The sequence below is a fragment of the Eretmochelys imbricata genome, chromosome 7 (genome assembly GCF_965152235.1).
Source record: "Eretmochelys imbricata isolate rEreImb1 chromosome 7, rEreImb1.hap1, whole genome shotgun sequence".
In the NCBI taxonomy this organism is placed as follows: domain Eukaryota; kingdom Metazoa; phylum Chordata; order Testudines; family Cheloniidae; genus Eretmochelys; species Eretmochelys imbricata.
The window spans coordinates 42056939-42082686 of record NC_135578.1 but is presented as its reverse complement, the minus strand read 5'-3'; the positions used below and the strand labels follow the sequence as shown (position 1 = coordinate 42082686).

At 42.6% G+C, this 25748-nt stretch overlaps 1 protein-coding gene and 1 long non-coding RNA gene across 3 annotated transcripts in view; one reads left to right on the top strand and one right to left on the bottom strand.

Annotated features, from left to right (window-relative positions):
* The window catches only part of PFKFB4 (6-phosphofructo-2-kinase/fructose-2,6-biphosphatase 4), a 93735-nt gene extending 71786 nt beyond the window's left edge, over nt 1-21949 (bottom strand). For both annotated transcript variants that reach the window (XM_077823020.1, XM_077823021.1), the window contains exon 1: nt 21590-21949. In XM_077823020.1, the coding sequence (XP_077679146.1) occupies nt 21590-21653 (64 nt within the window). In that variant the 5' untranslated portion in view covers nt 21654-21949. The remainder of the gene's footprint in view (nt 1-21589) is intronic.
* Nucleotides 1186-20170, top strand: LOC144268304 (uncharacterized). The gene is made up of 3 exons (XR_013346727.1): nt 1186-1427; nt 12353-12394; nt 19856-20170. It is a non-coding gene; the product is annotated as an uncharacterized LOC144268304 (long non-coding RNA).
* Nucleotides 21950-25748: the final 3799 nt, after the last annotated feature.

The window sequence follows — 25748 nt, the reverse complement described above, 5'->3', positions numbered from 1 at the left end:
CTGGACCCCTACAGCTACAACATTGTGAAATTTCAGATTTAAATATCTGAAATAATGAAATATACTCTTTTCAAAATCCTATGACCACGAAATTGACCAAAATGGACTGTGAATTTGGTAGGGCCCAATAATATGAGAATCCCAAGCACAGCCAAATGGTTGAAGCACAACACAGCAAAGAATATTTTCATTTGCTAAGGAGATGAACAGTCACTCGTTGCTCTACTATCACAATCATTTCCTCCTTTGTTACCCTTATGTAAACCCAAACCCATTCTCAGATGCTTGATCTTAAGTGAAGCTTTACTCCCCCCTCTTTTAATATATGAAGAAGTCAGTTAATCAACACTATGATTAACCAGGTTCAGAGAGTTTATACAGAAACAGAACAAAAAAATAATATTGGGGGGCGGGGGGATGGGGAAGTACACCAATTAGCTGCTGATGCACTCATGTAAAAATACCCTAGTTTTAACGTTTACAGTGGCCTAAGATAGTGTACAGACTTATGCTGGTCCACTTTAGCTCACCTCCTCTTCCTTTAAAGTTGAAATATTGTGAGAACAGCAGCTATTTTGCAAACTAGTCAGGCAACACCACCCCTCCAAAAAACCTGTACAACATTATAATATCTTCATACACAATGAGGAAACAATGGTCCAGATCCTCAACTGATTTCCATTTTCTCCAGATGAGCGTCTGGCACAATATCTTTAACAATTTCTGCTTTAAACCTGCCAATTATAGGGTAAGGACAGACCAATGCACATGCTGATTAAAAGAATTTTATTGTGTACATTTCTGAAAACATAAGTGTTTAAATCCTGTAACTAACTTTGTACAGACTTGGGAGTTCAAACTAAATATGGGGGTGAGGGAGGTGTGTGCGTGCCTGTCTGTCTCTGGGGAGATGCATACAGAGAAGTACCAACATATTGCATAGTAAAGAGAAATGACACAGCATCTACAGAAGTTAACCAATTTCTTTAAAGGACCCAGAGGTGTAACTGAAAACACCCTCCATTTCCAACATGGTAAATCTATTGAGGACTGTCATGCCTATGCCTTGTTCTGGTAGCAACCAATGAGGTTACTACAGCAACAGCACGTACTAAATTATGCAATCTCTAGGCTGTCTGTGGGTGTGTTGTGAAACATTTAAAACAGTCTTTGTCCTTCCTGGAATTATGATACAGCACTGTCAGTTTCACTTGCAAGTGGATTCAGCTGTTTGGAAATTGTGATGCAAGTCAGAAGGCCTGATGCTTAAAAGCATTCAGAATATTTGAGGAGGAAGAGGCAGGGGGAAAAGAGGAATCTCCCAGTCACTGTGATGTTTCCATAATCTTTTCTGGGCAGATTAAATGACAACAGTATTGACTCTCATGACCTGGAAAATGTTCTTATTAATATTCCGTTCTGTTAAGGTAAGTTTGATACAACAGCTCTGCACAATTCACAGTTTGGTTTTGCTTGTGTGGAAACCAAGATACAGTTAAAGAAACACTGAAGGAAAAAAATGTACAGCATTTTAAACAAATCCTTACTTGTGTTAATAGCACTTGACATTTTTTCAATTTAATATTTTCAGCATATGCTCTGTTTACTCCTTACATTTACAGGATCTTGGCTGAATGAAAAATAAGATGCCATCACAAAACAGTAGTAGTAATGGAGGGTCTTCAAGATGTAAAGTCCCTATCTGTTTTCCACCGATGGGGACATATGTGCATCACATGCCTGAGTCCTGAGTGGAGTGGTGTGCTTGTTTTTCTTTTTGATTTTTACAAGCAGTGTCCATTGGCCCACACATGCACTGTAGCTCTCCTTGTACTCCAAACCGAGGGCATAAAGGGTGGTGCGGGTCAACGCCTCTACAATTTACCATTATTACCGCAGCCCAAACAATCTGCAGCAGAGGGGATGAAGGGTGGGTAGTGGAATACAGATAGGACCACACATCTCGAAGAACCTCCAGGCAAGTAACCTCCATTTCTTCTTTTTCCAGTCATGGTCCCTATGTGTATTTCACACATGAGAGATTAACAAGCAGTAGTCAAACAGGCAGAGCCGACGCGGGGGGGCCATGCAGGGTCACATGCCCCCCTCCCCCCCCCCCCGAATTTGCTACTCGGCTTACATGGGCTGTGCACGCTCAGTAACACTGCTAAAGCCGACCTCCCCCACCAAAGTTGGCAAGCAGAGGTCATCTCTGCAAACAGGAGTTGGGTGTGAGGATATTGAAGTGATAGCTAACTGTAGTACTGCTGTCTCCACAGCTGTAGCCATGGTGGATGACTGGACCAGAGTGCAATGTCTCATGAAGGTATGCAAAGACCTTCAAACAGCTGCACGATTTATCTAATAGAGATATGTCTCTTGGAGATGACGATGAAGCAGCTTGCCCTCTGGTGGGGGGAGATGCGAGCTACTTGGTAAAGGGTAATACAACTGAGATCCATTTAGGAAGTCTCTGCACCAATACAACTTGACTCCTTAATCGGGTTGCTATGGAAACAAGTAGTTTAGGTATCTTTCTAATGTCCTTTGTAGATAAAAGGCCAAAGACCTTTGGATATCCAGAGAACACATCCTTCTCTCTACCTCCAAGGCATGCAGTTTAGAAAAAAAAAAAATACTGGTAAGAAAAAAAAAATTACCTGACTCTCATGAATCTCAGAAACTACTTTAGGGATTAATCTGGGGTGAGAGCATAATGAGACCTTTTCTTATAGAAAGTAATATATAGCAGGTAAACCATGAGCACCCCCAGCTCACTGACTCTTCTGTTAGAAAGGCCACCTGCACAGACAGATGGACCATAGAACATGTGGTTAGAAGCTCAAAGGGAAATTTAGAGAGAGAAGACCAAACAAAACTGAGGTCCCACTGACATGCAAACTTCACCAATGGAGGAAACAATTTGAGAAGCGCCTTCAGAAATCTAGTTGCAACAGGTGAGTGAAGAACATACAGTGATCCATCGGAGGATGGAAAGCACTGATTGTTGCTAAATGCACCAGCAAAGAACTGAGTGTGAGACCCAAAGACTTCAGATTAAGTACATACTCTAAAATAGCAGGGATCCTAGCAGATTCTGGAGACAAGTGGCAATGATGAGCCCAAGGGGAGAAATGTTTTCATTTTGCTGAGTAACAGCTCCTCATAGAATTCTTTCTGCTTTGGTTTGGAATGCATCCCTCTGGAACATGAGCGCTCGATTTCCAATGCCTACCCAAATAACAGGCTCTGAGTTGCAGCAGTCCTGGACGGGGTGCCTGAATCTGCCCCTGTGCTGTGTTAGAAGGACCAGAAATGGGGTGATGTTCATGGGTGGTCAAAGCGAGAGCTTAAGTAGATCTGCAAAACCAGAAGTATCTGGGCCAGTTGAACACAATCAGGATGACCCAAGCTCAGTCTTCATGGATCTTCCATAGAACTTGTGGTATCAATAGATTAGGAGGGAAGGCATATGCCAGGTGATCCTTCCATGACATCAGGAGGGCATCTACCATTGACCCTTAGAGTACAAAGGAAATTTCCTGTTCGCCCACAAGATGAAAATTTTCCAGCTCAGCATTCCCCATTGGGCAAAGATATTGTCAAGAACCAAATTGTGAATCCTCCACTTGTGATTTGAGGGAAAAAGTTTATTCAGGCTGTCCGCTAGGGAGTTTTACACCCCTGGTATCTATGCTGCTGATGGTGCACCGGCCATCACATAACCCTAAGTCCAGAGAGTGACTTCCTCTATGCATAGAGGGAGAGAGGTTGTCCCCTGCTTAATTATATATTATACTTTTTGTCATGTTGTCCAACATTATTTGGACATGTCTGGATTGGATGAGTGGGAGGAAGGCACTGCAGGCACAACAGACCACTAGTAAACATATGTATTCTGGACTCCCACAGGGTCCAGGCACCTTGTACCATTTGTCTGAGTTAGGGCCCTCCAGTTTTTGGCAAATTGGGCAAGGTGTCCTTCAAATATCTGAGGAGGGGAATGAAGAAGCATCAATAAAAGGGACGCATGTCTCTAAAGTCCCATCCAAAGAAACTCTGGAGGTTCAGAGTACGAATTGGTGGTGGATGTTGCAGAGGCTGGGTTCCTGGGTTTATAAATCCTCTATTCTTACATGGTGGCTCCTGGGGATATTGGTGATATAAAGGCTGAAGAGGCAGTCTTGTCCTACACCCTTGTCTATGGTGTTTTTTCTTCAGGGCAGGGGTATAGTTGTCCAGTGAGCGAAGCATTGTCCAAGTCCTCAAGGGATTGGAGACACTCATCTGTCTTCTTGCGGAATAGCCTGACTGGATCAAAGGACCGATCTTGGATGGTATTCTACACCTCTCTAGGGAAACCTGAGGGTTGCAGCCATGAATCTCTCCTCATAAAAATAGTTGTTGCATCCCACTAAATGCAGTATCTGCTGTGTCCACCACAGCCTGGAGGAAGTTTTGGCCACCAATCTGCACTCATCCACCTTAGTGCCGGTTCTAGCCTCCTCAGGGAAAATGTCCTTAAAATCCATAAATTTAGCATAAGTGGCCAAATCAAATTTGGCCGAAAAGGCCTGATAGTTAAAAATCCTGAACTGGAGATGAGGTGGAAGAGAAGACCTTTCTCCACAGGAGGTTGAACCACTTGAGTACCTTATCAGAAGGAACAGACTTTGGGTGTTGTCGCTTAGATTGCTCTGCGGCCACCTGCACCACCAAGAAGTGAGGTGGTGAGTAATAGAACAAACACTCACCTCCTTTGGATGGAACAAAGTAACACTTCCCTGCTCTCTTAGAACTGGGAACACAAGAAGCAGGAGTGTGCAAAACTGTCTTTGTTGGGACCAGATGGCCTTGATGGGGACGACTACTTAACTAGGCCCAGAAAGCTGCAGAATGTCCAGTAATCTGTGCTTAGCCTCCTGGTCTTCCTCAAGCTGAATCTGTAGTTCTGTCACCACCCTGCGCATGAGTTCTTTATATTGTTTTAAATCATCTAGCAGAGCCGGAGAAGAAGTAGTAACTGCTTCATCTGGTGATGACAAAGAAATTTCTCCTGAGACCGTCAGAGCTTTTGGATCTGCTCACCCTCCTCCAAATACTCCAACAGGGCCAGTTGTGGATGGCCAGGCGATGGCAAATATGGCTCATGCACTGATTCTGGGTGCCTAGGGTTGGACTCCCTCACCCCCAATATAGGCAGTAAGATGGATCAACTGGCAGAGGAGGACCACGTGGCACGGGGTACCATCTGTTTCTTGGCCAGTCATGTTTGGTTGGAGGCCAAAAGCCTAATCTTCTAGGGCTTGTCCCATGTCACCTCCACCCGGTACTGCAAAGACTTCTGTGGGGCCTCTGCCTCATCCAAAAAGAAAGTTGGATCCTATACTACCATCAGAACAGACAGTGCCGATGGCTGCATGTCGAAGTTGGCAGGTGAGACGGGAGAACAACGTTGCACCTTTGGAACAGTCTCTTCTTTAGTGTAACAATGGAACAGAGATGATCCCCATAGGAGGGATGAATGCAGATAGGGAAGGGCAAAGATGTCCTTCAGGGAGACATTGTTTTTAGACCGCTGTATGGTACAAGTCCATTGACGGGGCTGTCAGAAATGGATCTTCCTTGGCCACCATAGAAGTTGGCACCTTCTGGGACCCTATTGATATCAGTACTGCATCAGCTCTAGAAGTGGATGGGCACACCAGGAGCTGTTTATCCTGAGACTTCACCATCAAAGCTTACATCAGAACCATCAGATCCATATGCTGCCTCCTCCTGCCAAGAAGATTTACTCAAATGTAAGTCCCTAGTGCCCATGTGCGCAGGCTCTCCCAACTTTGATGCGGTTGGTGAGGAATCCTCTCTCTTTGGGGAAGTTGTAGACAAAGATGATTTGTCCATATGCTTATGAGAGTGCCCCTACTCTTCTGTAAAGCCTTTTGCTTAGGCTTACCAGTCTTAGCCTCCATTCCCAAACTAGTACTCGGAAAGGGACTGCTTGCTTGCTGAAACTGATGTATGGAGGGACAGGGGGGTCCCCAACCCAGATATGATTGGGGTCTGATTGCCTTCTCCATCAGATATCTTCTAAGTCTCCGTTCCCAACTCTCAAGTTCTGGGAGGAAAGAGAGCAAAATGCAGCACTTGGCAGAGATGCGAGCTTCAGCTAGGCCGCAGAGACAATGTTGATGTTCATGGCTGACAGAAAAGGAGCATGGGCATAATGCCAGACTTCTCAGCAGGGGAAAAAAGTCACCGGGTATGGAAGAAAGGGGGGCGGGTAACACCAGGGCCGGCCCACAACATTTTGGCACCTGAGAGGGGGAGCTTAAATGATGCCCCCATGCCCGGGCCAAAACTTTGAAAGGTCTCAGTTCTGCCTTCTTCCTGTTCTACTCCTCTCATGGTACTGCTCTGTTACCTACCCCAGTAAAGGAGAACAACTTAAAATGCCTTGTTCAAAAATTTTAAGTAACACTTAACTTTCAAACGCCTGAACAGCAAATGTAACTTTTCTCGTCTGCATGGTAAACACTGGCATTTTTATCTGTCTGAATAATCAAAGTGGTGCTTTCCATGCCTTTTTGGTTGCAAAGATTTGAACTGCTTCCTGAAGGTCCACAGTCTGGGCCAGCTCATGCTCTATTGAGATGGATGCAAGGCTGACCAGCCTCTCCTGTGTCATTGTGGAGCGTAGATGTGTTTTTATTAACTTCAGCTTGGAGAAGCTGCATTCTCCACTGGCAACTGTTACAGGAAGTGTTAGAAGTATGCACAGAGCAACAAAAGCATTTGGAAAAAGAGTGGTCATCTAATTTGTGCACATATATTCCAGAGCAGCCTTTGGAGTTGATCCTGCTGAAATGTATCTTGAAAGGGCTTTCAGTTCATCACCTAAAATCACTCGCATCAATATCGCGCATGTCATCATGTGTCAACACTGTCTCTAGTGCCCTGCATTGCTGGTGTAGGTCTTCTTCAGGTATAGTGAGGAGTTTTGGAATATCATACAACATCCCCAATATACTGCTGTGTTCCTTGAGCTGCATTAAACTGACTGTACTGCACAATCTAGCACCTGGTTAAAGAATTCAACTTTGAATTGTTGTTTGGAATCTCTTATGGGATTATCCCGTGCCTCGTAATCAAAATATCTTCTTCTTCGGTGACTTGTATTCTTGAATGGGTGTGAAAATAGCTTCAGTGTCAAGTTCCTTTTCCAACTTCTGTGCACTCTTCAGAACGTTTTGAAGTCCCCCATCTGACCGGTAAGACTGTAGGTACGACTTTGCTTTGTTGAGTTGTTCCATTGCTCCAGATATATCAAGGTCAACACCTTGGAGTCTCTTGGTTATAACATTTATTTCAAACAGTATGTCATGCCACAACACTACGCCACACAGAAATTTGAAGTTATGTATGTTTCTGGTGATTCCATTTCCCTCTGCCACTGTTCTCCCACGAACAGTTCCTGTCATAGCATTATCCTTCATAATGGCAACTGTGGCATCATCTATCATCCCAATTTGGTGTTTGACAGGCTTTATCGCCTCCACTCGACTTTCCTATCACGTGGCACTCAGTGCTTTCAGTGTCAGAGTGGATGTTCCCAGATGTTGCTTCAAAATTTGTCATCAATGAGTTCATGCAGAGAAAAATACATAGATGTTTTGAATTATATTAAAAAATTGAGCAGCCTCACTAGAAGCTAATGCTGCATCACTGATCACCAAGTTCAGTGGTGCTTTATATCTAGGTGCTTTACAGACTGATATGAAGACAAGCGGTTATTACTTCTAAAAGTAAAATAAAACACTTCAAAAAGGTGGAAAGGCATATGGAACTTGTAGAAAAATCAAAACTGAACTCTCAGACTCCATCTGGCTGGATTTCCTGCTGACCAGGAAGAAGAAAATTCATTTATTTTTCTGAAACAAAACAAAGAAATGCTGGGACTTAATTTAGCTGAGGAACTTTGTTTTGTTTATATAGAAAGTTTATTTTAACTTTGCATCTGACCCACTGGTAGAAAGATCTAGCATGAGCAGCATTTTGATTTTTCACACTGATGTCTGCTGCAGGGCTAAGATTTTTGCTTTGTCTTGAAAGAGGTATTTTGATGAGCCTTAATTTTTCCACCCTCTTGCCCCAACAAAAAAAAAAAAAATCTGGATCTCTGTCCAGTTGCTTAATACAAAAGAACAGGATGGATGGATCATCTATTTCTTCTGCATTTCATTGGCATTTACAAGGAAGTGAAGGTGGGAGGCTACTTTCAACCTTCTTTCAGTCACAGAAGTCAGTCAGCATTTATAAGCTAAGATCAGCAGCTTCTGTGGAGGGCAGTGAAATAACTGCAGTTCACTTGCTGACACTCCCAGCCTGTTCGACAAGAGGGTTTTTCCTAGTTTGTCCAGAAGCAACAAGATATACAAAAAAAAAAAAAGAAATGGTGGAACTAGCTCACAGTTCATCCACTACAAATTAAGAGTGCAGCAACTATTAGAATATTATTGTACTGGTTCCTATCCAAAATTCTCACAGTTTAATACACGTCACTGACAAATATCTAGTCACAGAGTTCTCACTTGTGAACAAGGTATCTGAAAGTAATACCAAAAATGTGATAAGGAATCTCAGTTGAGGAAATCTCCAATTCCTGCTATTAATATTGAGCAAAATAACTTTTTCCCTTTCCCCCTATCCCCCACCACAGCATAATTAAATGTTTTATTGATCAGATTCTGGTCCAGGTGTCCCCTCTAACTATTTCCATTGTAAATGGACTGAACTCTGCAATTTAAAATTTAAATTCTGTCCTTGGATTTAACATAACAGAACTCTACTGTAAAAACAACAACTAGATATGAGCAAGACTCCTCTCCAGCCCCCTTTGATAATTCTCACTGACAGAGCGTTACCATCCAGATCCATAGACTAGTGGGTTCCCAAACCAGGCAAATGCAAATGGGGGACTAATTCTTTCAAAGATACAAAATAAGTTCTACTAGCCATACTAGCATCATTGTAGGCAATTTATAGCCCCAATCAATTTTTCCACAACCTAACATACTTCACCTGCAAACCCAAAAGTTGTGAAATTATTTCCTATCTTTGGAAGTAATTGCTTAGATTTTTGTTGACAATCTGTTCCTAACAACTGAAGCTGGGATTTTCAAAGTAGCCTAAGAGAACTGGGTGCCTAACTCCTATTTAAACTGAATGGGACTGGGTATGTAACTCCCTTAGGCTCCTTTGAAAATCCAATGCTGAATGTACCACAGATTAGTATGAACAAGGGATAAATGTCAGCACCCACAAGAAATGGCATTCAAAAAGATTTGATCCATATACGTGAAAAATCCTAGAGTCAGACTTCTTTGTATGTTCTATACAGAACCTTGATTGATGTGTCTGTTGTTTCCACTCTCCACATGTGTTGTCGGAGGAGGTCATGACATCTTATGACAAGCTGTACTCGTAACACTTTGTATATTTTGTACCATTGCAAAAACAAGAGTTATATTTTCTATTACACTCACAGTTTTTTTATTTTGATTAATCATTTTCTTCCAAATACACTTAGGATTTTACAATACAGGTTGTAAAAAGGAATGTGAAACTGTCAGTCTGAAAAACAAATTCAACATAAATATTTACACCTGGCACATAAGGCCAACACTAGTTTTCTGAACATCAACTGCTTTTACAGAAAAAGAATCAACGTCCAATTATATCAAGTTCACACTTCTAAGGTGAGCAGAGAAGAGGGCAGATCAGTTTTACTGCTGCTGCTGTTCAGTTGCACAGTTTTCAATCATATTGGGTCCCATCCTGCAGATGCTAGCCACTATATAGTCTGGATAGTATTTGCAAGATGGGACCTATATTTATAACTACTTAATGTAAATCATTTGTACATATCTATCGTTTCTGTTAGTAACTTCTTTGGAGATCAAAATCTGTGAAAACACAAGTTAAAAAAATCACTCCCTCAAAGTTCTGACACAGCAAGAATCAGAGTGTTTTTTATATCCTGTTTTTTCTCCATTTGCGTCTTGGCAAGTATCACTCACTGAGATATCGTAGGCTGGCAGCACTTCATTCTACAGCCTATTCTTTGGACTTCTGTCCCTCCTTACCGAGGAAGAAGCACTGAGTCAATTACTGATTGGGATTGTCTATACATGCCTTAGAGGATACACTTATACAGACTGATCAGGAAACCATCATTAACCATCAGGTCAAATATTATCCTGTACCTAAATCTTCTATTTCTGGACATTACTGTTGAAAAGGTTGTGATGCGAAAAATCCATCCTAAATGTAAACTGTGCTTAAAAATCACACATCAGCCAAAATTTTAATACTTTTTTCACTTCAGCTAGAATGGGGAAATTAGGATAGTTATTGAAATCTGCACTCTACATTCTGAATACACAGTGGGTTCTTCTACACATTTTTTTTTTTAAATATTTTTCTAACTTCCTACTGCTCAACCTGCTCAGCTCCACTGGCTTTACCAGCAATGAAAGTTTTAGGGTTGACAGGCCACAAGATTCATAAATTCGTAGATTGCAAGGCCAGAAGGACCATTGTTATCATCTAGTCTGACTTCCTGTATAACTCAGCCCATAGAACTTCCCCATAATTAGAAAAACATTCAATCTTGATTTAAAAATTATTAGTAATGGCGAATCCACCGCAACTCTTGGCAAGTTGTTCCAATGGTTAATTACGCTCAACATAATAAATGTATGCATTATTTCTTGTCTGAATTTGTCTAGCTTCAACTTCCAGACTTTGAATAGTGTTATACCTTTCTCTGCTTGATTAAAGGTATGTTTACACAGCAAATAAAAAAAACTTATCCTTTGCCAGCCAACTCAGGCTCACAGGGCTTGGGTTTCAGGGCAAGTTTTATGGATGTGTAGACTTCCAGGCTTGGGCTTGAGCCCAAGCTCTAGGACCCTCCCACCACACAGGGTCCTAGAGCTCAGACTCCAGCTCTAACCCAGAAGTCTATACAGCCATGAAACAGCCCTGCAGCCCAAGTCGGCTGGTACCGGCCTGCAAAGGGTTTTTCTTTGCCATGCAGACATACCCTTAAAGGCCCTTTATCATCAAATTTTTGTTCCCCATGCAGACATTTAAGGACTGTAATCAAGTCACTCCTTAAGATTTCTCTTTGTTAAGATAAATAGATAGACTCAAAGAGCTCAATTAGTATAAGCCATGTTTTCTAATCCTTTAATCTAATCTGACGCTCTGCATCAGTGATCTGTCCTCTTCATTGTTTTTCAGTTCCCCAATTTTTGCGTCATTGGCAAACTTTATTGGTGATGATTTTATGTTTTCTTCCAGGTCATTATTAAAAATGCTAAACAGCATTAGGCCAACAACTGATCCTTGCAAGACCCCATTAAAAACACACATCCTTGATGATTCCCCATTTACAATTATATTTTGAGGCCTAACAGCCAGTTTTTCATCTTAATGTAAAAGATGTGTGCTATGTTGATTTTATATCATTCTAGTTTCTTAATCAAAGTGTCATACAGTACCAAGTCAAGGGACAGGATTTCTAGAAATGATTCTCTTTAATCTCTGTTCAATTATACCTCTTCTGTGACATCACAAATAAACATCTCTGTAACAGTCTAAGACCTGCACCAGGCTTCAGTAAGATTCCTTCAAACCAGAAAAGCTGTTTGTGCAGAAAATATAAAACATTTCAGCATGTGCTTCTTGGCGTTATGATTTATGTCAAATAGTAGACTAACTTCCAAATATAACACACTTAACATACCTCCCAAACACTTGATTTTAGCTCACCTAGTAAATCTACTATTTATGGATTACCGAAGTCAAATCCTAGCTCTGGGGTCATTCAACGGATACCTGAAGTCCTGATACCATAATATACACTCCAATTCCAGTCAACCAATTCACAAAGGGTCATTTTGTTTTGTTCATTTGTTTTTACAGTAAAAGATATGCTCTTTTATTAAAATGAATTGTGACTAATTAGGGAGGGAAAAAGATTCAGGAGGAAGGAAACGTGGCCTAAGTGGCATTATGGTTCACCAAAAAAAATTAATTTAAGAGTGAACACATCTAAACCAAGAATACATACTGCATGCATGTCAAGAAGAAGGCATATATATTCCTCCTTTCACAGTAACATTCCATCTGTAGGTCTTTTCCGAATGAAACAAAGTTGATAAAGCATATCCATTTTAAAATTGCTATTAAATCCAATTTGAAAATGAAGAATTTTGCATTGCTTCCCAAGTTAGAATTCTAATTATTTATGGTGGTGGTGTGCTATGTATTTGATATTTTCCAGACCAACAAGCTCCCCAAGGAGATGACATCTAGGAACATGCAGGCAAGTAAACTGAGCTGAGGGGAAACTGGAAGTAAAGTATGCTGCTTCTTTTTACTTAATATGTATGTCAAGATTTAATGTAGTCATCATGGCATGGCATGGATCTTCAAGGAGGATGTTTAATATGAAGAGAGTAGAGCCTCGGGATACCATACCATACAAAAGGGGGCAGCACTGAAAAAAGTATAGAAATGATTGAGGCAGTCAAGGGTGGACATACTGAAAGAGCAGAGTATGATGCACAACAGGACAAGCTCATATAAGGAGGAAGAGACAGAATTATATAAAGCTTTAAGGATGACAAGAAGCTGAAACAGGATGCAATAGTTGATGAGGTGCAAGTGGAGAGATTCAGAAGGGGAGAGACATGACCAAAACAGAAGCAAGGAGGAGGACTTTTGCATGGACTGAAAATGATAATGTGGGCTTTAAGGATGCTAGAAAGACTAGAACATGGGCCTAAGAGAGAGAATATGCTGGTGGGTGCAGGAAAAAGAACATGAGGAGGAGGAACAAGATGCAGGACATGGACATGGCCTGGGTGTGTAGAGCAAGCTAGAGGGAAGAATAACCCCCAGATGGGCGGATCGAATGCCAGAGAGAAGGAAGCAGAGTAGGGAGGATTTAGGAAGGAAGATAATATGTCTGAAAACAAACTCCTTAAGTTAAATCTGATGATGGGACATGCAAAAAAAGATGCTGAAGAGACAGAGCAAGATGCAGGACTGGATGGAAGGAGACAGACCAGGGTGGACTGTAAATCTGGGAGTCATTAGCATAGAATGAAAGTTGAAGCCATGTGAATGGATTTGATAGCCAGGAGATAAGAAAACAGAAGGGAGACAAAGTCAAACAATGAGACAGTAGAGTAAGAAAGAGAGGATTATATCATAAAAGCCCAATGACAGACTATCAAGGAGGAGAGGATGACTGACAGTGCAAAATGCAGTACGGAGAAGTCAAGGATAACAATGGAGCATAGGTTTTTGTGAGAGCAGTTTCAGCAAGAGCAGGCTTCCTTGGAGATAATGGAAACCAAATCGGAAGGGATCCAAGACAGACTTGGAGGAGGAGAAACTGAGGTACACACTATATTCAATAAAGAAGAGGAAGGAGATGGAGAGGCAGGTGATGTCAAAGGAAGGGTGTTAGAGGGTAGAGTACACCATGACATATTGGTATTGTATGGGGAAGGAGCCAGAGGACAGTAAGAAGTTGAGGAAAGCAGTGAGCCTGGGACACTGGAAGTACAGAAGTGTGAAAGGATCCAATCACTGGGATAGGTGATGATCAGTTCTAAGATCTTAGGTATATACCTGTAGACTATTCTTGATGTAGAGCAAATATCATGCGTGCCCCCAAGAAGCTCAGACAGAAAGATGGCTTCTGTTTTCAAGGCTGACATTTTGTAGTCTGTTTCTTAGTTATTTTAATAATAGGTAAGCCATGAAAGAAAAGTCACAGGGAAAGTAACATGAGTGGGCTTCTGTGTGCTTATTTTTTCCAAAATATGTCATCTATTCACATAGGAATAAGAAGTTCAAAAACGCCTATATTAAAAACACAGCAGTCAGAAAACCATTTCTACAGAACCCCTGTCTAAAATCAGTAATTTCTGAAGACAAGTTAAACTAATCTGAATTTAGAGAAGTGTAATGCTAACATGTATATTATGTTAACACCTAGTTCACAAGGAACAAGTATGACTTGACAGCCAGCTGCTGATATGCCATGATCTGATATGGAATCTTGTTCCCATGGCCTTTAGGGTAGATTTTTCATCTTCCTGCATTTTGCAAGCATGACTAGATAGTTTGTGGATTTTCTGAGAATCTTCAAGAACAAAACATAGGTGGTGAATAAGTTTAATGAGGACAGATAATAAAATTAGAACATCCAAAATAATCTAATTTATCAAACACAGATAAACTAACCAGGAGCAATAACATGAGCAAAGAGAGCTGTGATAAATGCAAACATTTACCCAATGAGATACTTGCATTAAAAAATAAACCTAAAACCAAAAAAATTTAGACAAAGGATTTTACTAGTAGTAATATCCCTGCATTTTTCTCACTATTATTACTGAAGACATTTTTGTTTGAATAGAAGATTTAGTCCTAGGAACCACATTTTCATTTTGCTTCTCCTGTTACAGAGGTCATAACCTTGCATGCCTCTATGGAACGGACTGCAATATCAGAAGTTATAATACACAAACACAAGGCAAGATAGAACAGCAGACCTATATGGCTCAGGTGACAAAGAAATGAGGAAGACAGTATTCTAGATGAACCATTATTTAATGCTATAATTAGAACAAGTTATTTTTGATGGTACGTTATTCAAGCAGAATGGAAAATGGTAGCTCGCTCACACACACACACACACACACACACACACAACTGGTACAAAAGACTGCAGTAACTCTACATAGGCTCCTTTGAAAACCCCAGCCTACGAGGGTTAAGTGTCCATTATCCAATCTCAGCCACAGTGATTCTGACTACCCAAGAATGATGCTTATGTACAATATACACACACATACACCAGATGAGCATTTGCACCACTATGTGTAAATTGTCATAGGCTCATTGACTTCAAATTAACGGGCCTACGACAATTCACACAACCTTAAGATCTGCCCTAGTTTGTTTACATATACACACATTACACACACACCAGGTTCACAGTGTTGATGTCAGCTATGTGCTTTTCAAATAACTGGCCCCTTTCAATGAAACATGAGTTTATTGGGATGTTATTTAAATTTTCCTTCTCCAATACAAAATAGGAAGCGTTTCTCAGCCACACTGAGAACAGCCACACTGCTCTACAGTGAAAAATGGGCACAGATGTGGGTCAGAGTAACTGCAAGTGCAAACAGGAATATTTCACTCAGACAGAGATGCGTTGCTATATTTTTCACCAGCCTGGTTCTCACGGGACTGCTCTTACAGGCCCACTTGGAACTTTTTAATTGAGAAAGGTCATGAACCCCTGTAAAACTCCCCATTGTCTTGGGAAGATTTGTTTCACACTAATGATGGAAAAACTGCAAACGCTCTTCTACTTTTTTTGTTTTCGAACAACACAGAAGAAAAATGCCATGAAATTCTCTGACTTCAAGGAATGGAAAGGACAAAAATCAGGATTCCCATGAACTACAAAATTAACATGTTTTACACTAACTAAGTCTTCAGGGAAATCTGAGCATGAGAGAATTTAAAAGGAAGACCGAGACAGTCCTAAATCCAAATATCATGTTGGGCAATGATAATTGATGGAAGTATATTTCAAGCCTATTAAAATCCTCCAATCATTTGAGCTCAATAGAGAATTAGTATGTAAGAAGAATTCATGTACCATATGGAAGCTTGGCTTTAGCAACTAAAAATACATCACCACAAATATTCCATGCCTTGTGTCTTACACCTGATTTGAGCTACACATTCATAGACTGTATGTAATCCGCAAGAGGGCAGGAATTCTCTCATTACCTAATGGAAGTTAACCTGAACTAACTATCTAGACTACATTCCAGACCAAATCATTCCTGATGCAACTCAAATGAAATCAATGGAGTTACGTCAGGGGTTAACCTAAACACAAAGTTTGTGATCATCTGCAAGCAGGCACTGGCTCCAGTGAAACTGAAGGCCCGATCCCACTACATATTTTAACCCATCTCCAAGGAAAGTAATACCCCTTTTAAAACAACTAATATGGCTGCGTCCACAGTATGCATCTCTAAATTGCTTTTCAATGACATTACAGAACTATGTACAAACACTGCAAGAAATTAGTAGCTAGCATCTGCTGTAAACTATTTTAGTTACAAGAAGAGTTATGCATACTCAATTGTTGGGTTTCCCATGTAATCTGAAAATTTATTATGCCAACTATATAAGCAAAGAACAGTTACTTTCCAGAGTAGAAAAGTAAGTGAAATGTATGATACTATATCGTGAGTATGGAAAAAAATTTATCTTGAAAACAGTTTTTTAGAAATGGGTCAGCCAGCTAAACAGTCAGCTATCCAATGAGACCAGGAAATGGGAACCTGAGAAACCAGTCTAAAAACACCTCTTTTATGTACCACAGTTACATATGAAATGCCTGATCACCACACAAGGGCTTAGCATTCGTCTCTAGAAGAGTCAGGACGCTGTGTTGTCATCTCAACTGTATGATTCACCTGTAGCACCAAAAACTGAATACAGCTGTGCATATAACATAAAATTAAAAGCTGCTAACAAAAATACAATATATTCCATGGGGGAAGCCATTTGGCATTCTTCCTACTGTGTAAATACAAACTAACAACATGAGAAAAAACCAGTTTAACCATCACACAATCCTATGTGCTCCAGAAAACATCTGAACGGGTTCCTGGAAGAGTACTATGGAGGTTCTAGCAGCTGTGTTAGAACAGCTTAGTACAGTTATGCAATTGAAACCATGTTAAAAAGTGTTCTCTAAAACAGTTACCATTTGTGTTTAGCATGCACAAGGCCTGCTAAGTTTGTAAAGGGTTTGATACTAATTTCAGTTTGCTGATTCAGATGCTTGGTCCTTTGAATTACTGAAGATATTATCAGGAGTTATTTTGAAACTTCTTAACTCAGACAGGGCTAATGGACTTAGCCGAAATTAAAACTCATAAAGTCTGTCAATATTGGTGTTCCAGGACATGTGTAATTTGTAACTATAGAATTTGCAATACATTTTCCACCAAAAAAATGAAATTAATTTCTTATTTTAGTATGATACACATTTACAAGCAAATCATGTTAAATTTTGTACAAGTTACTTCACTTTAAAAAAACAGCCACATACATCAGTTAAGGTACATACATATTCAATTACAAAAAAGTGATTAATATTCATCTGAATATGTATTTAACCAAATTTTAGTATGTGACAGAGACATTTAGGCCCAGGTTCTTGTAGGTGCCCAGAAACAACAATAGCACACCAACCAGGCAAAATGTCACCAAAGACTATCTGCAACTAGGCCCATGCACAGTCTACTCCTACTTTAAGAAGCTCACAATCTTCAAGAATAACATTATGATTTCCTTATGTTATAGGCTATTATATGGTGCTCATCACAGTAATATCCCAGCACTTCACAGAAATGGGCTAAAAACAAAATGTGAAAATGGCTAGTCTATTTTCAGTGGGGTCCTGTTATACAACAAGCCCAACCAGCAGACTCTCAGAGTTTTAATTCCCCCAGAGATAGTGAGACAACTATTATGTTTGTTCACTTTTATAAGTGTTTGTTAAAATAATTTATCTGAAATGGGAAAAATTTTGTGATGAAAACAAAAGAAAAAATGAATGTGAGATTTGCCCCTTTTATTTCTTTAATCATATTTTCTTTTCACAATTTTTGATCTTTTCACAAGCAGCCTGTGAATTCTCCTAAGCAGCACTGAGTCATAGAGTTTAAGACCAGAAGGGACCACCAGATCATCTAGTCCGACCTCCAGAACATCACACACCACCACCACCACCTAGCATCCTAAACCCAACAACTGAAATTAGGCCAAAGTATTACAGTGCACAGGAGACTAAACTATTGTGCATCACAGGCAGAAAACAATAATGACCACAATGCACCAGTATCTGTGGCTCCCATAATAGCAGGGAAATGATTGAGTCCTTCCTGATCCCAGCAGATGGTCGGTGGAAACCCTAAACTATGAGCTTCTAGGAACACATGACAAGCCAGAAGTGAGCCCCAGAGCTGCTGAGCGCTGCTCCCTACCATCACAAGCAACCCCATCATAGAATCACACTCATATTTCCAGGTCTGAAAGCACAGGCTCACATTAGATTCCTCAATTGAAATCTCTCTTTTTCCCCCCCACAAGTATCAAAATGAGGACCCTCCCATAGAAGAAAATTGAAATACTCAAAACAAACAAACAAAGAGTCCGAACTTTACAACCTCTTGATTTCTAAAAAGGGGAACAGAGTCAGCAGACAAAATGTTTTATGTTCATCCTGACCACAGAAGAGAAAAAAAATACACACACACACACACACTATTACATATGGAAAATTTAAATTCCAAACAAACAGTAAATGTCAAAAGCAAGCCTTCACTGAAATATTCGTAAGTGCTTAGATACACACTTTTATTGCTTTGCCGACAATTACTGAATTACTTCAAGATATTAATTCTGAAATGGTCTTAGATTTATTATGAATAAATATAGGACCTGAGTCTTCAAACAGTTATACACATGACTAACTATCACTCCATGATTAGTCCTATTTGAGCATATGCCTCTTTACAGGATTGAGGCCTTCTACAAATTGTGTGAATAAATAAATGCAGTAATAACTTTGTTCAAGCTTTTATTATTTTTCATTTACATTAAATCAGTCATTTTAATTGCAGCTATAATCAAGTTAGCATCTAACAACCGAGTAAGACCACATTTGCAAATTTTTACTGGAAAAAAATTGGAACTTCTCAATAGTATATTGAAGTGTGATTTGAAGCTCGATAATCATTATTATTAAATTTCATTTTACATAATCATAGCACTGTAAAAACAAGGGACAATACCATGGGATGGATACCTCTCAAATTACCCTAATTTTGTCCCACACTAACTTGCTGTTATCTAGTATTTAATGCAAATTGTTCACATGCAATACACATGCAAAGAGCTAAAAACAAGGGTCACAGAAAATGTTTATATTAAAAAAGCATGAGTCTTTCATGACTATATTTCCTGCATTGTTATAATAGCTACCTAGATCTTTACACCACCCTTATCATTAGGATATACAATCTCCTTGGGTCCCTCATTTGGGGTTGATGTCCAGTTAGGCCTTAACAGGTTGAGAATGATATAGGTGGACTGTCTATACTATTCAAATCTATTCTCACCCTTCCATCAAAGGGAGAGATGATTTTTTGGGGTATCTATGACACACTTTTACTTAAAAAGGCTTAATCAGTTGGGCTGATTCACTGAACCAGCATTCAAAAAGTTCAGTATCTTTTAGAAAAATTACATTTCTGGGGCACCTTTCATTCTGAATTGTTACTCATAATACTTTATCAATACACTGAGCACTTAATGCATTAGTGAACTTCAGCCCTTTCTGGGGAAGACCACCACCTAGTAGCACTACATAACTGTTTAAGACAGAAAATTAAGAACAGCTTCTTTTTGTAAGAGTAGGAAAATACAAAAGATAACAGTTGCCTTCCTAAGAATTTACCAGAACACTGCGGTTAACAACCTGCCCTTGGCAAAATGTTTATAGTGACCACAAGTAAACATTTCATTCCAAAGATCTCACCTCCAGCAGCAAAATGCCCCAGTAGGGAAACAATTTTAAGAACTAGTTTGGAACAAGTCACAGACTCTGGTATTCTAATACATTTATGTACATCATGCTTTTTTCCCCCACTTCACAATCTCTCCTCAGGCTGCTGGTACCCCGACTTGCTCCAGTTCTCCCAGTGTAAGCCACAGTTTCCATCTCCCATCTGACTACCTGCTGTGGTATCTGGGTCATAATTTCCCTTCAAACATCAAGCCTAACACCAGCCCTTGGATGACTGCATGGAGAGCGAAGAACCTGAAAATATTTTAAAAATTGATAGCCTATTTACATGTTTGTACAGTACCAAGCTCAACAACACCCCCATCTTGACAGGTTCCTTAGGCATTACAACAGAAACACCACATACTGGAGAATTAATTGCTGATTTTAAAAAGATACCAATGACTATAAGTTTGACATTCCGTAGTTTGGCTGTGTATTTAGCTTGCTTATATTCCAAGAGAGTCTGTGCTTTTCTTTCCCCCCTTTTTTATCAAGGAGTTCTCCCAGCCCCCAAAAAACAAGGACGGGCAGGGGAACGGAAATGGGTCTGGGTCATCTCCAATAGCATTTCAGGTGCTACTCTGCACCACGATGCCACTTCATTCATATCCTGTGGTCTCTAGGTGCTATGCCATGAGGAGTGGACTTCACTTCATGGGTAAATTCAATTGCTGTACACGCCCAAGGGATGCTAGAGATGAGGCAACCCTCCCTCTCCCTCCAAGGCAGGGGTTCTCAAACTGGGGTCAGGACCCCTCAGGGGGTTGTGAGGTTATTACATGGGGGGAGGGGTCACAAGCTGTCAACCTCCACCCCAAAGCCCACTTTGCCTCCAGCATTTATAATGGTGTTAAATACATAAAAAGTGTTTTTAATTTATAAGGAGGTTTGCACTCAGAGGCTTGCTATGTGAAAGGGGTCACCAGTAAAAAAAGTTTGAGTGCCACTACTCCAAGGGATCACAGGGGAAAGGAACCAAAGCCTGAGAGGACAAAGGCAGATTGCCAGCTTGTACCCCAGAGGCACTGACCTATGTCCTCCCAGAACCCCAAGCTGAGCAGGGAACTAGCTCAGCCCTGACTCAGGAGGAAGAAGGATCCCTACTGAATCACTAGCACCACTTCCTCCTATAGCACCTGGGGCTCGAGGCTGGAAAGGGCCTGGCTTCACGAATCGGTGACCCATCTCAGCCAAGCCTCCGTGACAGCCGCACACGGCAGACGGGAACCAAAGCAGCAGCTCTGGACTTGCCCCTCCCCCCAGTGAGGCGCCTGGTAAACAAACAGCAGCCTCAGCGGCGGGGAGAAGCCGCTCAAGCCAAGGCACCGTGAGGGAAAGGAGCCAGAGAAGGGAAGGGGAGCGTCCCACGCCTCGGAGAGCTCCCCCGCGAGCTCTGGCAACTGCAGGAGCCCTAAGCGCCGCAGGGAAGAGAGCAGTTCCCCGCCCCACAGGGCAAGGGGGGGCTCTCCAACATGGGAAGGCGGCGGCTCCCCCCGCGCAAGGGGCGAGGGAGGGAAGCGGCTCCGCGCTCCAGGGGCGCAGGGGGAGCGCGACAGCGCAGGCAGGAGAGAAAGGGGAAGCTCTTCACGCCAGCAGCACCCAGGGCAAGCGCCAGCCCCAGTCCGGCTCCCGGGCCCTGATGCATGAGCGGGGGACCGGGCGAGGCCGAGTCAGGGGCGCCCAGGCAGGAACCGAGCAGCCGGGCCGGGGGAGGAGAAACGCCTCCACAGCCGCCCGCGGGGGCGGGGTGCCGCGAGTCCTGCCCTCCGGCAGTGTGTGTACGTGAGCGCAGCCGGGCCCCTTCCCTTGGGACGCTGCTGCCACCGCCCTCACCTTTCCGATCCCGCCTCTGCGGCCGCCCCTGACAGCCGCCGCTGCTGCACCTGAAGACCGACATCTGCGCCCGGGCGGGGAGGCAGCCACGTCCCCTTCTGCGAGCTGCGCCAGGCAAGGGGGCGCCCAGACCCGCTCACCGGGCTCGGCGGCGTCCGAGGGGCGCCCAGACCCACCGCGCTGGCTGGCTGGAAGGAGCAGGGTCCGGGGGCGCCCAGTCCCGCTCACTGCGCCGGGCTGAGGCGAAGGAGACGGGTCGGTACCGCAGCCGGGCGCGGCGGCATCCCGCTGAGGGCGCAGAGCCCTGGAGAGGGTCCCCCAGCGCTGGAAGCGGGTGTGCGCTCCCGCTGCACAGGGCACCGGCCGTTCCCGCAACGCCGGCGCGGTGATTGGAGAGGCTGGGCAGGAGGGGTGGAGAAGGAGGCGGAGGGATGATATAATAATAACCAGCGCAGCGCTCCGTCCTTCCGAGGGATCCCAAAGCGCTTCATAGGCAGGAGCAAGAATGGACCACCAGTAGGGAACTAGGCGCCAGGACGGCCAGCTCCCATCCCCAGCTCTTAAATATAGGACAGTATACCTATCTAGGGCAGAGGCGTTTGGGAAGCCTTAATGTTTTACACAATGGATCAACTGGAGACCCTCGAATAAGTGTGAATCAAAATATACAAATTGGAGGCAGGCATCATTCTCTTACCATCACGCCCAAACTACCCCCCCTCAGCTCCTAGGGCTACCCCCAAAATATCCCAAAGATCATTGTCACCTGGGGCACAGTATCCCTGAACATGATATTGAGCAGAGGGAGTCTGCATCATCTCCAGGCAGCTCAGAAAGGGGCAGTTCTTATATGGGCAAGACCCACTATATGGGCAAGACCCACTTGTCTCCAGGCTCATCACTGCAACTAGGGGCTATTTTGTTCTCTTACAGCCAGAGACATACACATATATGAAGGCCAGAGAAGGAACCGTAGAAGGACGGTATCACCCAAGAGGAAGATGGCTAGCTTTTCCATTTCTAAAGTGAGCATCCCCAACAAGGGGTAGTCAGAAGGATCAGAGTTTGGGAGGGACTGAGTTTTCTCTCCTACCCAGACACACTACTGCCTCTTTTTAAGCAATGGTCAGCCCCACCCCCTTCCTGAAACATCTCATCCTGTCTATTCTTAGGCACAAGTATGCAAGGCATGGGGACAAGTTTATTAATAAACAGTCTGCCCAGCTAAGGGCCCATCCAAGCTGATTCTGCAGGACTACATTAATGCTGATTTGCAAAGGTGGCTCAAGGCCCACTAGAGAAAGGGGTACACTGTGTACTAGTAGCTCTCAGGCAATCTTCCCCTGTTGCTGCAGCAGAGGGAACATGAGGCGCAAGTTGGATTCAGGCTTTATATTACCCTGTCAGCTGCACTCCATACACCACTGATAAAAGCCCATAGGCCCTACCTATGCACATGTTCCCTCTGCTAGTAGCCCAGGAGTAGTTCAAAGGAGACTTTCTGAAAAGTACTAGTGTAGAGAAGACTAGTGTAAAGATACGTCCACTATTTCTCTAAAGCTGGAGGAGGAATTCTGATAGCTGGGTGTTGGGAAATATTCCAAGTAGTAGTTCTACTGTGCCTCACCAATTTGAACAAACCAGAGTGATAAATATTAAGTCACTTCTTTTAATGCTACCTACTGGGAGGTGCTCAGATACCATGCTGATGAAAGCACTACAAGAACCCAACTAAAAAAATCACCACAAAAAACAGCATCTATTTAAGTTTCTTGTGCTTCAGTTAACTTATCTCCAACCACAGTGATAATATCACTGTATCTGTCATGTGCTATGACATTAATAGATCACATTGGAAGAAGGATATTTCACGAGAGAGCTTACTTGAAATAAATTACAGATGTTTGGTTACATTCACAGTGGTTCATAAACAGACTACGCCTGTTTACTTTGGCACTAGTGTGTAAAGTGAGACTGCCTGGAAAGAGAGACATGAGTTCACACTTATTGCATCTTCCACACAAATTAAAAAAGGTAGTTACTGACCATTTGGCAAACACTGGGCCTGATCTCCCTCTGATGGAAGTCACTGGCACATGAAAAAGGAGTAAAATAAAGCCATCTTTAAATGGGAGCAGGAGTAGACCATTTAACCTTTTCACATTCCTTCACATAAGAACATATTATCCCAGTTTTACAGAGGAGGAAAACAAAGCACAGTGAGATTTGGATCTGGTCATATAGAAAATTACTGCCAGAATTTGGAGGAGAATGCAGAATTTACTCTCTGTCCAATGCTCTGAAATATTATCTGGATGCTTATTTCATGAAAGGGGAAAGCACTTTGCAGAAAACCACTTCAGGCCCTCTCTAGCTAATCAGCTGCAACAAAGGCCTTGTCTTCACTACAAGCAATAGCTCAAGTTAGTATGCTTGAGTGGCTATACTTCAACACAACCACTAAAGTTATGCAGCGATTTGATGAGCAGCACAGTGACTTGATTAGCTGCTGAGGAGTTGTTGTACCTGTCTCTGTTGCATCCCCACTGCATTACTGGCTGGAACATTAGCATCACTCATGCTTCGACCTGACCCACCCCCACCTCCAGCTATTTGGAGTTTAAAGCACCACTTAACTCAATCTACACATGTGTGTGTGTAGATGGGAATCAGGTTAGAAATAGCATTTGTTATAACTTGAGCTATTTGTACTGTGAATACACACCCTCCATCACTAACAACCTACAGACCCAAACTGAAGATAAAAGAATGTTTAAATCTCCCTTACCTGTTTCAAGCATGGTTCTGTGACACAAGGACCTTTTGAAGCCAACTGGCAGAGGGCACAGGGGACCATAAGAGTTACAGGGATCCCCTGGGTATGGTATTTACATATTAGTTTACCAAAAAGTGTCATGTAAGGTCTCTACTGAAAGCCTGTGTCACACTGGTCATTATCATCTCTGCAAAGTGTATGTGCAGATACTACATAAAGAGATAGAATCATAGAACTGGAAGGGACCTCGAGAGGCCATCTAGTCCAGACCCCTGCACTCGTGGCAGGACTAATCATCTAGACCATTCCTGACAGGTGTTTATCTAACCTTCTCTTAAAAAATCTCCAATGATGGAGATTATATATATATATATATATATATATATATATATATATATATATATATATATATATATATATATATATATATATATATATATATATGAGAGAGGACAGTATGTTCTTAAAGCTTTATAGTTAAAGGCAGGTTCCACTGTATAGGAGGGCCATTGTGTCTTACAGTGGAAGTTTATCTGCATACTGAGTTATGCACTGATTTGATTAGCAACAATGTTAATGAGATTGTGGGGAGCTCAGGAAAAGAAATTAACTGGAAGAGGTGAAGAGCAGAAGAGGGAATCCTATGTACAGGTGAAGAACAAAGGACTGGTCTAAAATAGCTAAGGGTGTAGAAAGACACTGCATCCTGTGAAGACAAACCGCCAGCAGGCTTGGTCTCATGAAAGGAGGGTTCCAGCCTAAGTTCTCTCTAGGCTGAGTGGCCGCCCTGCCACGCAGCAGGCTATAAAGGGCTGCACAGGCATGCAGCCACAGGGGCTTGGAGAGGAGAGAGGTAGGGGATGGGCAGGGATGGGAGCAAGTTGGGGCATGCAGGGCTGCTGGCGGGGAGAGGCGCCTCCCCCAGAGCTGCTGCCAGTGGGGAGAGGCGCCTCTTCCCGTGGCCCCAGCCCCAGGCTGCTGCAGTGAGAGAGGGCTGGGAGGAGTCCTCCTCTCTGGAGCCCTGGGGCAGCCTGCACCCCAAACCCCTCATCCCTGGCCCCACCCCAGAGCCCTTACCCCCAGGCAAAACCCTCACCCCCCCCACACCAACCCTCTACCCCAGTCCTGAGCCCCCTCTTGTACCCCTCATCTCCAGCCCCACCCCAGACCCCTCACCCCCAGCCAGACCCCTCATCTCCGCACCCCAGCCCTGAGCCCTCTCCCACACTCCAAACCCCTCAGCCCCACCCCCATATTGGTGCATATAACAAAATTAATTCTGCACCTGGATGTAAAAAATTAGAGGGAACATTGGTCTCATCCATTCTGGTTGAAAAATGCTGTGAGAAGGACTTTGAGTAAGCTAGTAGTACCTTATTTAAC